Source organism: Balaenoptera borealis (assembly GCF_965194805.1).
Source record: "Balaenoptera borealis genome assembly, chromosome: 17".
Classification (NCBI taxonomy): Eukaryota; Metazoa; Chordata; class Mammalia; order Artiodactyla; family Balaenopteridae; genus Balaenoptera; species Balaenoptera borealis.
The window spans coordinates 20,717,060-20,734,215 of record NC_138876.1 but is presented as its reverse complement, the minus strand read 5'-3'; the positions used below and the strand labels follow the sequence as shown (position 1 = coordinate 20,734,215).

At 43.0% G+C, this 17,156-nt stretch overlaps 1 protein-coding gene across 2 annotated transcripts in view; it reads right to left on the bottom strand.

The window, feature by feature from the left end:
• Positions 1-17,156, bottom strand: part of EXT1 (exostosin glycosyltransferase 1) — a 300,026-nt gene that overhangs the window by 10,919 nt on the left and 271,951 nt on the right. The window contains exons 5-8 of one of the 2 annotated variants that reach the window (XM_082364302.1): positions 11,498-11,630; positions 9,182-9,300; positions 7,809-7,904; positions 1,628-1,717 (exon numbers count right to left, since the gene is read on the bottom strand). In XM_082364302.1, the coding sequence (XP_082220428.1) occupies positions 1,628-1,717; positions 7,809-7,904; positions 9,182-9,300; positions 11,498-11,630 (438 nt within the window). The remainder of the gene's footprint in view (positions 1-1,627; positions 1,718-7,808; positions 7,905-9,181; positions 9,301-11,497; positions 11,631-17,156) is intronic. The other variant, XM_082364303.1, reaches the window with a different exon arrangement.

Below are 17,156 nucleotides of genomic sequence, written 5' to 3'. Positions count from 1 at the left end.
TAGTTCCCCCTCTCAGGGACACCGGAAACACTGTTTCCTTCCTTCACTTCTTCAGGCCTAGAAGTGGGAGCTGCTTCAAGCTCGTGCCACTCCCCAGGTGCCTCTCCCTCTCCTGTGGCGTCCTTTAACCCCACTCACCTCCCTAAGTCATCCTAAATCCCTTCATTTGAGTCACCTGATTTGAATCGTTTGCTGCCAGGACTCTGGCGGCTACAGGCAGGAACTGTGTAATCAAAGTACCTGGCAGAGACCAGAACAAAGACATCCCTCAATAAATACTTGGTGAATCAATTTGCTCCGGGGATACCAGCCTCCCTTGCAGGAAGCAGGAGAAAAACGCAAGCTGGAGCGTCCCGTTCCTTGTATTCCATTGCAGTCATTCTCTTTGAACATTAAGCATCTCTCCCCTTCCCCCCACCTCTTTCTCCTGCCGACTCCCACATGACACAATTGGCTGTGTGCTCACACTTTAATCCACGCGGCACGCATGCCTCCAACATCACTCATTCACCAAGGATTTACAGAGCTTTGGTTGCATAGAAAGCCTTTAACCAAGGTGAGGCCCAGGACATTTTGTCCTGGGGTGACTTTGGTTGCCCTTACACAGAACGTCTGCGCAACTCCATCTGAGGGAAACTGGGAGCATCCATGGAATTTGAAGCGACACAGAGACTGCTAGCCCAAGTTACCATGAGTCCTGGCTATGTGGGCAGCAGGCCGTTAGAATCAGACTGGCATCCAGGAAAACGCCTGCTGGTAAGTGTCGACATTTAAATTGAAAAGAAAATGATTATGAATAAAAAGGAATAAAAGAAGGGGAACAGGATAAGTAGCTAAGTCTCCAAGCTTTTTAGCAGCTACCATGAATAATGTATTTGTGATCTACTACATTTTTGTGTAACTGTCTTTGGTCCCCTCTACGGTTTTAAGTGCGGTTTCAGAGATCAATACTCATTCGAGTTGTAAAAATTGGTTTTCTAGCATAGCTATCTTTCCTCTTCTCTCCCTCCCCCTCACACATTGCTCTGTGCAATCTTATTTTTGGCACAAATACCTGAACATCTGAAATAGCAGGGATCTCCATCTCAGCCTTCAAGTGAAACCGTTTGCTCTCGTCTGGGTTAAAGAAAATGCACACTTCCAACCAAGATGGAAAAGCTGCCTTTAGAACCCAGAATAGTGTTCCCCAACAGAGTCAACACACACCCGCACAGGCGTTGGCAGAATCAGGAAAGATGGGCTCCCAGAGCGTGGTTTCAAGAAAATGCTAAACAGGTGCCCCTGCCCGCCTCCCCTGGGTCCCTCTGCACACCTGCCTGCACCTGCACTGTTTAAAAACAAACAAACAAACAAACAAAAGGAGGGCAGGAGGGAGGGGTGAGGTGAGGCACAGTCTTGCAAATGAGGAACCGATTAGCAGAGGAAACAAAGGGGAAAATGCCCTCATCAGGGTGCCAGGTGGCGGCAAGGTGCTCACAGGAACCGGGTTGATTCAGACCGACTCTGCAGGAAGTTTTGAAAAACGTTTTGGGCTTGGCCCAGGCAAGGGCAAAGGAGGCGCCGGCACCTTGGGGTTTGAGGCGACTGCCCGCAGGGCCCTCCGCCCCTCCTTGGTGAGGCTGCTTACCTCCGTGGTTGAAAGCACAGTGTCCTCGTCAAGGCTGAGCACGGCGTCTGTGACGATGTTGTCATAGGGCAGAAAACGGCTGCTCATAACCTGGGAGGCGGGGGAAAGCAGGCAGGAGGGAAGGAATCGGGGAGAAGAGAGGTAAATGGACAGTCTTGTTTTCAGGAAAATTTCCCCCATTGTCATCTTCACAAAGGATGCTCCACCACCATGTCACCTCTCAAAACAGAAGGCTTCCGTTTCCCATCTGTGCAGATCCATTTGGTCCCACCATTACTGGGCACCTACTGTGTACAGACACCTTGCTAGTCGAAGGCAGTACAGAGGCGAGTAAGATTGGAGGAGTTCATAGTCTGCAGGGAGACCAAGATGACCAAGAGAACAAGATGCGGATGATCGGTCCTCGCCTGATACGAGAAATGCCGGGAGACCAGAGGATGCAGCAACCAGCTGCTTGGAAGAGCAACGAAAGCCTCAGAGTCACACTGAATCAGGACCTTGATGGCCAGGAATCCACTGGGGATAAATAGAAATGAGGCCTAAGAGACAGAGGGCTCAGTAGATGCAAAGGCACAGAGGGGAGAGCCAGCACTCTGAGGCCAGGGAAGAGTGGATGGAAGGAGCAGTGATTCCAAGTGTGGGACACACACCACTGGAAGGCCAGGTCATTTTAGGAGGTGCAGAGACAAACATTTAAAAATTCTACTCTTTATTAATTTTAGCTCAGAGAAGCAAAAATATATACACATATATATTAGTAGCTATAGCAATAAAAGGTACTAGTAGAGTTATTCAAAAATAGTTTCATTAAAGTGAAAAGTAAGCTGATTTAAAGAAAAATACTAGACAATAGAACACGTGGTCCATGGATTTAGGAAAACTGTGAAGGTAGTATAAAGTTTGGGCAGCACCAGGATAAGGCATGGTGAGGTGAGTTGTACGTGTGTGTGTGTGTGGGTGTGCGTGTGAGTGTGTGTGTGAGTGTGTGTGTGTGTGTATGTGTGTGTGGTGAGGGTTTGGGGGATGAGGGGATCAGTTGAAAAACTGAGACTGAAGAGACTACCCTATGACAGTCCCAGCATGAACTTCTGTGTTGAAGTTTCTGTAGAATACCTAATAAGAATGATGATATAAGAATAACTAACATTTTTTAAAACATTTACTCTATGTCAGGGAATGTTCCAAGTTCTTATTTATTTATTTGTTTATTTAGTTGCAGCACGCAAGATCTTCGTTTTGCGACATGCGGGATCTAGTTCCCCGACCAGGGATCGCACCTGGGTCCCCTGTATTGGGAGCGCGGAGTCCTACCCACTGGACCACCAGGGAAGTCCCGGAAATGTTCCAAGTTCTTTATGTACATCATCTCATTTCATCTGTATAACAACCCCATTTTATAGGTGAGAAAACTAAGGTACAGAAAGGTTGTGTCTTGCTTAGGATGGACCCACCAGCACACCATCCCAGGTGGTGTGATTCTATAGAGCACCTCAGCCCTATGCTATACCTGTCTCGGGGTGGAAAGGACCTCAAAAGTGAATGTGGGCACACAGGGCAATCCCACATTCACCACTTCCTCTGGGAGGTATAGTAACTGTTGTGCCATCCTCTCTCAATTCCTACGCGGAGACTGAGAGAGAAGACACTTGCCATCAACTTTCAAGGCACAAAGGCCAGGGAATGAATGCTAGAGATAAAGGGAAAAGGGAGGCACTTAGCCCGGCTGCCAAGGCTCAAAATCTAAGGACCCCTCCCCACGCCCCCCAAAGAAGCCCAGGCCATATTTACATCAGGGAGCCATCTCATCCGCAAGCCTCATCTCAGATTTGGTTTACGTGCCGGAGAAGCTACTGGAGGGCTCACATCATTAAAGGACGGAAAATGCCCACTAGAACCCATCTGTGGGAGCTCAAGGGATATACCTATACTCCAGGCTCTGCTCCTACACATCTGACAACTGGGTCAAGTGTTTTTTCCTCTTTCTCAGTCTTCCAAAATAAAATACAAAAGCGATCAGCAACCCCGTATACACAGGGCTCAGAAATCTCAGCCTGAAGCAATTCTCCTGACACTGTTTACATGCCCACTAACTAATGCAGAAGTTATTAGTTGCCAGCTTAGTGATGCCCTGACCTTTCCCTTGTTAAGCCTACAGGGGAGAGCTGCAGAGACAAGGCCCATAAATTCAAAACAGAATTTTCCAGCCAAAGCAGCAAACACATCAATTTTAAACTCAAGGCTAGACATGGACATTTAAAATGGGGAAGGAGGAGGACATATGACTTCTTTCCCCGTTATGGGCCCAACCACTGGGTTTAAAAGGATCCATTTCCTTTTTCTGAACTTGCTTCATCAATAAGAGTTAAGAGCCCATAAGTCAGCCACTTCTAAATCTAGTGTAGAAACTAGAGGCTCTCTTTCAAATACCCTGCCTCAGCTACGTTCCAAAAGTTCAGTGGATTAGCATGAAAGGAGCCAATGTACTTACAAAGTCAATCCTGAGGGAGCTGGGTTTTCCTTGTTAGCTCATTTAAGAAATACTTAGCTACCATGTAACAGCCCAAACCCTTCTAGAATGAACAAACACAACTAGGAAATGACCTAGGCTCAAGAAGTTCCCTGTCTAGTAGGGAAGATAAGAAATGTTCATAAGTAATAATACAAAGCACAATAAGAGTTGACATTTTTCAAGCACCTACCATGTGCATCCACACTCCTAAGCAGCAATACATTTACATGTACAGTATCAAACCATTTGATCCTTTTAGCTAACCTGTTAGGTGTTACGATTTCTTCCATTTACTGAAGGAGGGATTGAGGCACACAGAATGAAATAACTTGCCTTAGGTCACATAGAGGAAGTCTGACCCCAAAGCCCATAATACAAACCATCACTTTACAATGCCCCCCGCCCAGAAGAGGAGCTGACATTTACTGAATCCTGAGTGTATAACAGGTACAGGGCTGAGCACCTGTAATGCAGTATCTCATCTCATCATCAAAATGGGCCCAAGTCTTAGCGTCCAGGTGCCCTAGAATACAGAGTCTAAAGCAAGACTTACGTGCAAATGCTTTACCAGGTGGTGCGGTCCCAACGAGGGAAAAGGAACCACATGACCTACTGGATTCAGTGGCCAAGGTGAAGTCTAGGACTCAACAAATGGCCAGAAGCCCAGACATAAATACGGCTGGGAGAATGGGAGGTAGGTATCTTATAAGACACATCTGATAAAGCCTACAAGAAAGGTACTATTATCATCATCATCATCTTAGAAATAAAGAAACTGGGACTACTAGCTGGGAGTGAGAGTATAAAATCAGTCAATGCGTCTGTGCATAAAAATGCAATACTAACCATAGGAGTCAGAATGGCTCCCAGTCGGTCAGTCAGAATGGATCCTATTTGAATATCCTGACATATTCAAAGAGAGACTTATCTACCAGAAGGATACCTAGTCACCCATGGAAGCATAAAAAAACAAAGAATTTCCAAGTTCAAAGTGAAGAGAACCCATCTGAGCACTGTTCAGGGCCTCAGGCATTGGAACTGGGGAGACAGATATATGGGGTTGTAGGCAGGAGATTTTTCTGTGCCAGTCCCTTTTGTGAAACCATACCTATTGGTGAGATGAATTCATAAGGGTAAGTAAGACCGATGCCAACAGGCATGTGATTATTCTCATCCCTCCCTTTCCTCATTAAGTGCTTACCAATCAGCTCTCTGATAACCACATTGCTTGACTCCAGTCCTATGAAGGCTGTGACTGTATGTGTCACATTCACCACTGTGTTCCCTCATGTTGCCCAGCACACAGTAGGCAGCCTACACTGGAACTCAATAGATAATGCACGGATCACCTTGTCCACGCACGTGACAGTTACAATTCTCAGTGCATCCTGTTGAACTATATGAAATGCCCACTTGCAGCCACCCAAATGATGATTTCAAATGGTGCAACCTAATACCTTGGTTGTTCTTATTCTGGCTCAAAGAGGGTTTACTTAGTGTGAGACAATCTCTCATGACCTAACTCTTTGGGGACTGACGGAGGAAGTCTCTTAGATGACAATCTCAGTGTCATTTAATAAGAGACTAATTTCCTCACAATGTATAAGATCTACAAGAAAGCCACCAGCAGAAGCTTGAGAAAAAAGAATTCACCTCTGGCAGCAAAGAGTGGAAGATATTTCCAAGAGGAGGGAGCATGTGAACCAGGGCTTAAAGAATATATGGGAATTTCAATAACAGAAATGAACAGCTGAGGAAGGATGGTCAAGACTTACAGCAAATGGGAAAGACAACACTTAGGGGTAGGAAGGGACACAGTGCTGTTAACTGTGACTGATGAAATCTACAGAGGAAAAGCAATGAGAGAGAAGATTGGGAAGGCCGGCTAAGGCCAGATTATACACGGCCTCTGATGTTAATTGAAAGCATTAGCAAAAAGACTCCCTTAAGGGCCATGAGATGATTAAGAGGATCATTCCGTTCTAGGCAAGATGAACTGGAGAAGGGAAGCAGGGGCCAGCTAGGCACCCAGCACTCCTGAGATTCTCTGATGGGCACCTCAAAACAAAAGTAAGGTGGAAATGTCCTTTTAAAGATAAATGTTAGGAAGAACCACTATTCTCAAAGACACAACTAACTCAGATTAATCAGCTAAGCAAACCTCATGCATCACCACCACCATCAGCAGCCTCATCTTCATCCTCATCATTTCCAGAAAGATTACCATTGCCAGGCCCTGAATTTATTTACTCCTCATAGTACCCCATGTGTTATGTGTTATTATTTCCATTTTGTAGATGAGGAAACTGAGGCTCAGAGAAGGAAAGTATAGTCAGGGTCACACATCTCCTGAAGAGTTAGTATTAGGACCCAATTCCAAAGCCTACGGCTGTCACTATGGAAAACAGTATGGAGATTCGTTAAAAAACTAAAAATATAGCTGCCATATGATCCAGCAATCCCACTCCTGGGCATATATCCAGATAAAACTATAATTCAAAAAGATACATGCATCTCTATGTTCATAGCAGCACTTGGCTTCACAACAGCCAAGACATGGAAAAAACCTAAATGTCCATCAACAGATGAATGGATAAAGATGTGATACATGTGTGTGCGCGCACACACGCACACACACACACACACACACACACAATGGAATACTACTCAGCCATTAAAAAGAATGAAATAATGCCATTTGCAGCAATATGGATGGACCTAGAGATTATCATACTAAGTAAAGTCAGTCAGAAAGAGGAAAACAAATACCATATGATAACACCTACAAGCGGGATCTAAAATATGACACAGGGGCTTCCCTGGTGGCGCAGTGGTTAAGAATCCGCCTGCCAATGCAGGGGATATGGGTTCGATCCCTGGTCCCAGAAGATCCCACATGCCACAGAGCAACTAAGCCCGTGTGCCACAACTACTGAGCCTGATCTCTAGAGCCCATGAGCCACAACTACTGAGCCCGTGTGCCACAACTACTGAAGCCTGCGCTCTAGAGCCCGTGCTCCACAACAAGAGAGAAGCCACCGCAATGAGAAGCCCGCGCACCTCAACGAAGAGTAGCCCCTGCTCGCCGCAACTAGAGAAAGCCCGTGCGTAGCAATGAAGACCCAACACAACCAAAAATAAATAAATAAAATATTTTTTAAAAGTTAAAAAAAAATGACACAAATCAACTTATCTACAAAACAGAAATAGACTCACAGACATAGAGAACAGACTTGTAGTTGCCAAGAGGGAGGGGGATAGAGGAGGGAAGGAATGGGAGTTTGGGATTAGCAGATGCAAACTACTATTTATAGGATGGATAAATAACAAGGTCCTACTGTATAGCACAGGGAACTATATTCAATATCCTGTGATGAACCATAATGGAAAAGAATATGAAAAAGAATATATTTATGTATAGTTGAGTCATGTTGCTGTACAGTAGTAATTAAAACAACATTGTAAATCAACTATACTTCAAAAAAGTTTTTAAAAAAAGCCTATGGCTGTCAAAGCAGAGGACATTCAGAGACAGGTATGGTTTTGGAAAAACAGTCCAGGCCAGCACTCCCAGAAACAGGAGGAAGATGGCTAAGACCAACACGCATGGTGCCCCACCGAAGACACGAAGCTTCCACACTGATTCCACAGTGAGGTCCCCTCTGGTCCTACCTTGCTTTCTCCTTCAATCACGATGACAGGCACGGCAGTGGCAGGCCAGCGGTGTTTGGCTGGGAGAGGCTTGTCACAATTCCATAGAACTATGATCTGAAAGGGACAGGGGGTCATGAGATGGCTTGGTAAGGCTAGATTTACATAGGCCTCCAACCCAAAGTTTCTTCTTACAGACAGAGAGAGAGGAGATGGGGATATAAGCAAGGCAGGATGGCAGACCTCAAAACTGAATTTAAAGTGAGTCCACTCCACTCTGTACACCTGAAACTAACACAACATTGTAAATCAACTATCCTCCAACAAAAATTAAAAAAATAAAAGTGAGTGCACTCCTACACAACCCTCAAAACCCGATCACTCTAACAACCAAAGAGAGGGGACAAAAAGAGTAACCTAAGAAAAACTGTGTCAAGGGGGTAGGAGAAAGCTGGGGAGGAAAGAAGTCATTTCAGGGTTGCTGGTTTTTAACAAAGTGTTTTCCTAAATTCTGATGTCTTATGATGACGAGTAAGATAACAACCTGGATCAAATTGAATAAAAATGCACACTGAACGTCGGCTATGCATTCACGCTACACCAGGCAACATGGGAGAAAGAAGAGAATTCAAGACAGGACTGGCGTGAGCTCGTGTTTTGGATTCTCCAGGATGGTTGCTGATTTCCTGTGATCCTGTTATTTCCAATAAAAACGACGTTTAGCTCCAAAATGCATACTTCCACGTGATTCCATTCTTTTGTCGTGTGTAAACCTTCTTGTGTAATTTACAATTCAGAAAAACCACCGTTAAGAGTACGACAGCGATACCAATTTGGAAAACATTATTACCATAGGTATCATCTTCCTTTCCCAATTTTATAATTAGTCACGGTGGCCGTGAAAGAAAAGTTGACGCCTCCTGACACCAACGAATTGGTTTCTGCTGCGGAAACCTAGTTTTCTGGGTCCTCTCCGTGGCCTTTCTGATGTTCCTTTATCACTCTGACACGTAAAAATGAAATAATGTGCCTCTGTATTCTTTAAAGAGTGTATTGGTGTATATCGGGCTGGCCAAAAAGTTCGCTCAGGTTTTTCCAAAAGATGTTAGAAGAACCCGAATGACCTTTTGGGCCAACCCAATATTTAACTTTATCCCAGGGCAAAGATCTCTTTGTAATCCACCCCTTACCTGTACCAGATTTCACTTTCAAGAACCTCTAAGCTGACGAAATGGGCGTAACGAGGTGTGACAAAGGAAAGGGGAGTAACGGGGCACGACGCGAGAGGAGTCCCTGGGGGCACAGCGCGTAGCCGGGAAGGACCAGGGAGGGTTGGGGGTCTCTGGTCCACTGAGCAGGAGGGGGCAGGCACCGTGGCCAACACCTCCACTCACCTGAGCACAGTATTGGGATCTGGCTGCAGCCACGAGGAGTTTCAACACTGGCTGGGACTGAGAGACCAGGGGGGTCACCGCGTGGATGACTGCAGTGAATTTGGAGGGGGGCTTTAAACCTGAAACAGAAAGGGCAGAGAGGCCTAATGAAGCACTGAAAAACAAGACTTAGAAAATTAGTCCTCTCCACTCCACTGCCTCACCCTGGAGCTGATGATGTTCCCTTCTAGTGTATTTTTCCTCTGCCTCTTGTGTCCTGACGGAACAAAAACAAGGTGAAAAGCTGCTAGTTAACTGCTGCCTGAGTCTAGGGACCTGGATAATTTACAGTTCAATGCCCATTTCCAGATTCTTCCTTTGACAGTCGTTTCCTTCCTCCCTTGGGGATGCATCTTTGATCTCCCTTCCGCTTTTTAGGCACCCAAAGTCTAATTACGCACACACACCACTACTCACCACTCTCTACCCAAGAAAGGGTCTAACTCTAGTCACTTACGTCTTAGGATGGATTTTTGTAAATGTGTTCTCTCTTCCAGGATATTTGCATCTGTCTTACTCTGAATTATGTAGTTAAGGGGTTTTTGCCTGATTGATACTATTTCAGATAATAACTAGCAAGTGGTAAAGGTTAAAAGAACAACATCCAGAGCATGAGTGTCTATGTCTGAAGCTCCGTTCCACCACTGAGTGGTGGTGGGATCTTGGAAAAATTACTTAACCCTCTGTGTTTCCACAGCTGTGAAATGGGGCTGATAGCAACAGGATCAAAGTTATGGAGTTGTTATGAGAATTAAATTAAATGAGTTAATGCATACAGAGCACTTAGAACAGGACCTGCAAACAGTAAGTACTCAGCGTGAGCTTACCGCTATCATAATCACCATCATCACTATTTTAGAGTAGAAGCTGCTCTACTCCCAAGAATCTCTTCTTTGTGTACCAGTGACACAGCTGAGAGGAAAAGTATGTGGTCCAGACCTCTGCCAACTGTGCGCTCTGAGGCCCGAGGTGGAAAAGGTACTATAAATGTACAAAATAACAACTGCCACCAAAGAGAGAGCAGTGAGATGCCTTCTCCCCCCCAAATGAGTTTTTCCATGAGAACCCACTAAGAAATTGGAGACAGGTTAAAAAGCCTCCCAAAACTTCATTAGTTTAGAGCCACTAATTTCACATTTTAGTAGTTTAAATATGAACAAGACAGTGCAGGGACATTCAAGTTAAGCTTTGGTAGTGACTGGATAAAGGTAAGAATCAGACTATATATATCTCAAAGGATTATACGAACGTTTTGCAGGGCAAATTATACCATCTGACTAGTACTTTAATTGCATGTTAGAAAGAAGCTAGCTTTCCCACTATCTAGATACACATTCAAGGCTTTGCCAAGTAAGAAGAATAAATATGATGGAGGGGGTTCCCTTTTTTAGCAGTGAGGACAAGTCAGTGCTTTAAGATTTTCCTCTAACAGTTTAAGAAGCATCAATTACACACTTCTAATGTGCTAGCTCTGCTAACTCCACACAAAAATCTGCAGTCTTTTTGCCATATCGACTTGAAAGATGCTTTATTATCCCAGGGTTTCTCAAATTTGGAACTATGAATGAGGAGACGTGTCCAAGATGTTACTAACCCTAGAGCGAATGGGGCTCCAAATACGTATACATCTATGGCGGTAACAGCCTTTTGCAAAGCTTCGTCCCTCTGCCGGTTCCCTTTTCCCCATTATGACTAGACTAAAAGCTGCTTGAGACCAGAGCTTGTATCTCCTTTGACTTTTTATTTCTACCACCTAGCATTGCATTAACATGGCACAGAAGAGGGGCATAATAAATATTGAATGAAGTGAATAAGTTTCTCCCCTATCATATATTCTTAAATCTTTTTCCTTTCCCTTTATTAGTTCGGTTTTTCTTTGGTCTGAGACAGAGAAGTTGGGATTGTGGAGGAAAAAAAAAAAGTAGGGAGAGCTCTCCTAGCTCCATTTTATATAAGATGAGACTTAAAATTATAGTGAACCCATTGTCATGTTCAAAATGATCTGTAATTTGGGAAGCCTATTTCTCAAAAAGAAATGACTCTGCTAAATGTAAAGTACAACGGCTCAGGTAAGAAAGGAATTTTTCACTTTGCAATGCTCTGCTGGATTTATAATTCTTGACCTTGATACACCGTTCAGGACAGGGCTCTAGAAAGCAGTCTCCAACATAGGATGATACAAAGACACCGCGGTGGAATCGAAAAATCAAGGGACTTTAGTTCTGGATGACACCTGGCGGGTAAACCAGAATAGCTCCCTGGAAGGCACTCACTTACCTAAATTAGCATAGTAGTAAGGGAAATCTCCCAGATAAGATGAATACTGTGGTAGGACGAACAATCCTCCAGGATGTTTGTTCCATATTAAACTGTTACGGGATATGTGCTTGAATATTCTGTCCTGAATAATCTAGAAAATGAAAACATGGCACATGGTGAGAGGAGACGGACGGTATCAGATGAGGAACACAGTCAATCCAAATTTGAGGGCTGATGGCACTCAAAGTGGTGAGTCTCCTACCCCACCCCCAACTTGATTCTTCACTGAAACAACCCGATTCTTCACTGATTCTCTGACACAGAGTGACAGAGCAATGGAAAAGAGTGAGAGAGAGAGAGATAGAGAGAGAGAGAGAAAGAGATGAATAATGGCTAATCCAATTTCCTAATTAAACTGCAGTTTACCATAAATTCTATCTTGTCTTTCTATAATAATAAGTCCACTCTCATGTCAAAGCAGAGTGTGTAGAAGAGTTTCCCTGATGGCTGAGATCTAGCAGTGCTTCCAGATCCACATCAGGAAGATCTGTTCTCAGGGCACATAGATGTCCATATGGAGACTGAGCTGGGAGCATATGGAAGGCACGGCACATTCCCGAAGCAGCTGAGGTTTTGATCTGTTCCTTTAATTCCGGAGGCAGATTTATTTGCTTGACATATCTCATTGTCCTTTCAAATTCAAGTGTAGGACTTTGGGGTACTAGTTAGCTGAAGTTTTTTCTACCTTTCATCTCAAAAAGTAGTGACTTAACAATTGCTCAAAACATCCTGCATAACAGGACAAGAACCATGGCATATGGAGAGTAATGATAGCCAAGCTAGTTCATTAGTTTCTTTGGACTTGAAGACCTCGCAGATCATTAAATTCTACATTTCGAGTCAAACATTCTCCCATCCCGAATCATTTGTCAGATGAATGTGATTAGTCCACTTTACAGTGGACTTTCAAACTCTTGTAATTATACCATCCACTCATTAAGATATGATTTGGCAAATAATTAACTTGATACAGAATTTCATGTTTTCAGCAATTTTTTTGTACTTAAAAAACAAAAGCCTGGCATATATCTTTAGAGATTTAAGACCTAAATCATCATTTTCCAGGTCCCCATTTAATGCAATGTGATTTTAAGTACAGACCATTTTAAATGGAGTTGTATTATTTGCTAAGGTTATTACCACCCTCATCTCATCCCACACGGTGACTAGACAAGTAATAAAGTCAGCTGCATTTATCTTTGCAAACCTTATTGTGTTTATATTTCTTAATGAGAGAGAAGGAAGCAAGGAGGAAATTTAGAAGAACTCAAAGATCTTAGTTCAATGATTTCTGCATTTTCTCTTTTCCCCAGATCAAAACTGCTCATTTTATATGGATTGGCAGAGGTTTCCAATTTGGGGAAGATTTTAGGAACCTTGCTCAAGTGTTAATGTTTGCTCTTCGTGGTTTAACAGAGATGTGTTAAAATGCTATTGTCTAGGCATTAATTGTAAGAAAATTGTCATGGTTGTGAAGGGTTTTTACATGGCTAGCAATTTCACTTTGTACACCAATTATTCCAGTTTTTAATTATTTGTACCTTCCAATTCTACTTATTTTCCTTTATAGGTTTTCATTTAGATCCTCCCTTTTTTTGCTTTCCAAATTTATGTCCCTTCTAGCATGTGGTTGCTTAAATAAGTTTGGATATCAAGACACAGAAAACATTGACAATGGACGGTGTCATAAATCCGATCTACACACAAGTGACATGGAACTCACAGATGTCACAAATTGGGTCCCTATTCACTTTGGGTCTCCGGGTGGTGTGATTCTCAATGTCATTGACTCTTTTTGATTCAGTATCACAACACTGTCATCTTTTTGAAGTCAAGGATATGATAAGTTATAGTATTCCTCTGAAGTATCAAAAAGCATTTTATATTCTCTTCAAACAGGGCGATATCAGAAAAGATATAAGAGCAATAGCAAATGTTGAATTTAACCCGGGTCAAGCAATTTGCCACCTTTATGACTTACTATCCTCATACGTAATAAGCAGTAAAATATCACATTAATTATAACAACGTTTCAGAATCTGTTAGGAAAGGTTGCCTAAATCTTCATACTTAAGACTTGATTTTTTAAAAAAATCTCATTCCTGTGTTCATTCTCTAGGCATGGATTTTTCCATTTCTATTTTTACACAGCTTTACTATCACAGATATTATATATTATAGATCTTTCCATATTATTAATAGCATTAATGGTTTACTTATCCTAAATGTCCAACAATAGTGCAATTATTTCCATGCAAAGCAATGAACATATTTATGAGTTAAAACTTTCCACGTTTAGGACCGATGCTTTAGGATTTTGTCAAAGGGTATGAACACTTTAAAGGCTGTTCATATGTATTACCAAATGTCTTTCTGAAAGGTTGATATCAACTTGCCTTCCAAAAGTTTGACAGAGTATGATCTCATTTCACCAAATAGAAAGGTCATTTTGTCCCTCTCCTAATGTCCAATTCTCCCTATTGCTACACTGGACAGCTCCCAGGAGCCTTTCAGGGCCCTTAGTACTCACTCTCGAACGCTGTGAACGAAGACGTCATATTGAAAGGTTGGACACTATAAAGAAAATCAACACATACATATGTGCAAACACAGGCACACAAAATTTACACGAAATTTTTTTCCTTACAGCCCCAAATGGCACCCTCAATAAGGATGATATTTCTTATTAACATGAATTCAAAGGGAAGAATGACAGGCTCCTTATTTTTCATTTTTATGTGCCATCTATTTTTAAAATAATGGACAATTGATTATAGGTTCCAGTCATTCTAGGCGGCCTTGACTCTGTCTTTTGACCAATACTATGTTGCCTAATACACGCAGCGCCACCATACGCTACCTCATTCCAAACCAAAGCAAAATCTCCTATTTCTATTCTCTCACTGATTTCAAACTTTCATTATACAACGGCATCAATAATACTATGGTCTGAATGTGCATATGGTTAGATAAGTGAAGAGAGAAACAGAGAACCCTTCGTAAAACGTCACTTAAAATTGTGTTTCCAAGCTACTGTGAGCTGTTTTCATATGTCATTACCGTTGGATGCCATTTTCTTTTGCTCAGCCTGATTCTGACTGAGCTCCTCAGGTTCAATCCTTAGTGCCAGGTTACGGTTGTGCAGTATTCTGACAAATAATGGAATCCAAGAACACTGTCTTTGCAGTATTTGATCATTATCCCTATCATTACTTCTCAATTTGCACCAAAAAATGAGCTCCTAAGAGCCTAGCTCTTATTAAAGAGCTCCTTAATTCCAACATGCAGAATTAGGAAGTTTCAAGCAGACTAGAAATACTAGGCAAATCCCAAGTAGGAGAGAATGCAGCACAGTTGAGTGTACTAACAACCTGACCCTGGTGTTGGAAAGAAAGATGAGGTGTCTTGTTTCCAACCGTATCTAAGCACTACCTACAACTCTAAGGCTCATAATCACCAAAGAGCAAGTAATTCCCTTCCCGTGACTCAGAATACAGCACGTAAGGAAGAAAGAGTCTCCAGGTAGATCATCCCCAAAGCAAGGGATCTTCAAATGTATGTTGTCCAAGGGTAATGCTGCATTACCCTGACCATACGCACTCCAGCAGGAATTGAAGGACATATTATCTCAAGTAGGAATTTTTGATTTGTGACAGTTAAATCGTTCTCATGAACATATTGGCTGTTTATCTGGGTATGTGGATGGCATTTTCTGCTATTTTTCTCTGCTTTTCTGTTTACATTGGATCCTGGGGTAATCTAAGCTCTGAATTAAAAAGGGAAACTGGATGGTATCTCTCATGCAATTCAGTTGAGAGGTCAAATTGTTAAAATCCAATTTTGGAAATATATGAGGAGATTTTGTCAGTTGCAATAAATTTGAATGAAGTATATGGTTATAGTGTTCTAAAAACAACTGTGCTCCAGGCCGCATGGGTCCTTGGGGGAATAGGAGGGCGTTTGCCCCGCCCACTCGGGCCTGGGGAACCTGCTGAGCTCCCAGGCCGGTCCCCTGCCCTCCAAAGTCCCCCCTCCCCCCAGCCACATTGGTCCTGGGGGCATAGGAGGGATGCCAGGGGAGATCAGGAGAGGCAGGCGGGAGGGGCCCTATGGGACCTAAGGAGCAGGAGAGGAGAGGAGGGAGTTTGCCCCACCCACTCAAGCCCAGGAAGCCTGCTGGGCTCCCAGGTGAGGTCCTCTGTCCTCTGAGACCAGGGTGGGGGGCACAGCTGGGCCCCTTCTGTTCCTTCAGCCTAAGCCCAACTCCCCACAGGCCCCAGGGCCTTTTCCAGCCCTGTGGGTCCTGAGCATTGGCCCTGCCCACCGCCCAAACCTCACCCTTGCTTAGGCCCCACACTCCACAGCCAAGGCCTCCCCTGATTTTTTTTTCCCCTCCTCCTCTTTTTCACTATTGTGGTACTGCTGTACCTTCCAGTTGTTGATTCACCTATATTTTTATTTTCATATTCTTTCTAACATATCTGTTAGTTTCCTAGTCTAATTTTATTTTTTACTTTCTTATGTTCTCTCTTTTTTTTTGTCACCCCACATGGCTTGTGGGATCTTGGTTCACAAGCAGGGGATTGGGCCGAAGCTCCTGCGGTGGGAGCTCTGAGTCTGAACCACTGGACTAACAGAGAACCTCAGACCCCAGGGAATATTCATCGGACTGAGGTCTCACAGAGGTCCTCATCTCAGCACCAAGACCCAGCTCTACCCAATAGCCTACAAACTCCAGTGTTGGAATCCACAGGCCAAACAACCAATAAGACAGGAACACAATCCCACTCAAAAAAAAAAAAAAAAGAGAGTGAGAGAGAGAGGGCAAAAAAATATGTCACACATGAAGGAGCAAGGTAAAAACCTACAAGACCAAATAAATGAAGAGGAAATAGGCAATCTACCTGAAAAAGACTCCAAAGTAATGATAGTAAAGATGATAAGGATCTTGGAAATAGAATGGAGGCATGGATTGAGAAAATACAAGAAATGTTTAACAAAGATATAGAAGAACTAAAGAACAAACAAACAGAGACGAACAACACCATAACTGAAATGAAAAATACAATAGAAGGAATCAATAACAGAATAACTGAGGCAGAACAAATAAGTGAGCTGGAAGGTAAAATGGTGGAAATAACTGCCAAGGAGCAGAATAAAGAAAAAAGAATGAAAAGAATTGAAGACAATCTCAGAGACATCTGGGACAATGCTAAAAGCACCAACATTCAAATTATAGGGGCCCCAGAAGAAGAAGAGAAAAAGAAAGGGTCTGAGAAAATATTTGAAGAGATTATAGTTGAAAACTTCCCTAACACGGGAAAGGAAATAGTCACCCAAGTCCAGGAAGCACAGAGTCCCATACAGGATAACCCTAGGAAAAACACACCAAGGCACATATTAATCAAACTAACAAAAATTAAATTTAAAGAAAAAATATTAAAAGCAGCAAGGGAAAAACAAAAAATAACATACAAAGGAATCCCCATAAGGTTATCAGCTGATTTTTCAGCAGAAACTCGGCAGGCCAGAAGGGAGTGGCAGGATACACTTAAAGTGATGAAAGAGAAAAAACTACAACCAAGATTACTCTACCCAGCAAGGATCTCATTCAGAT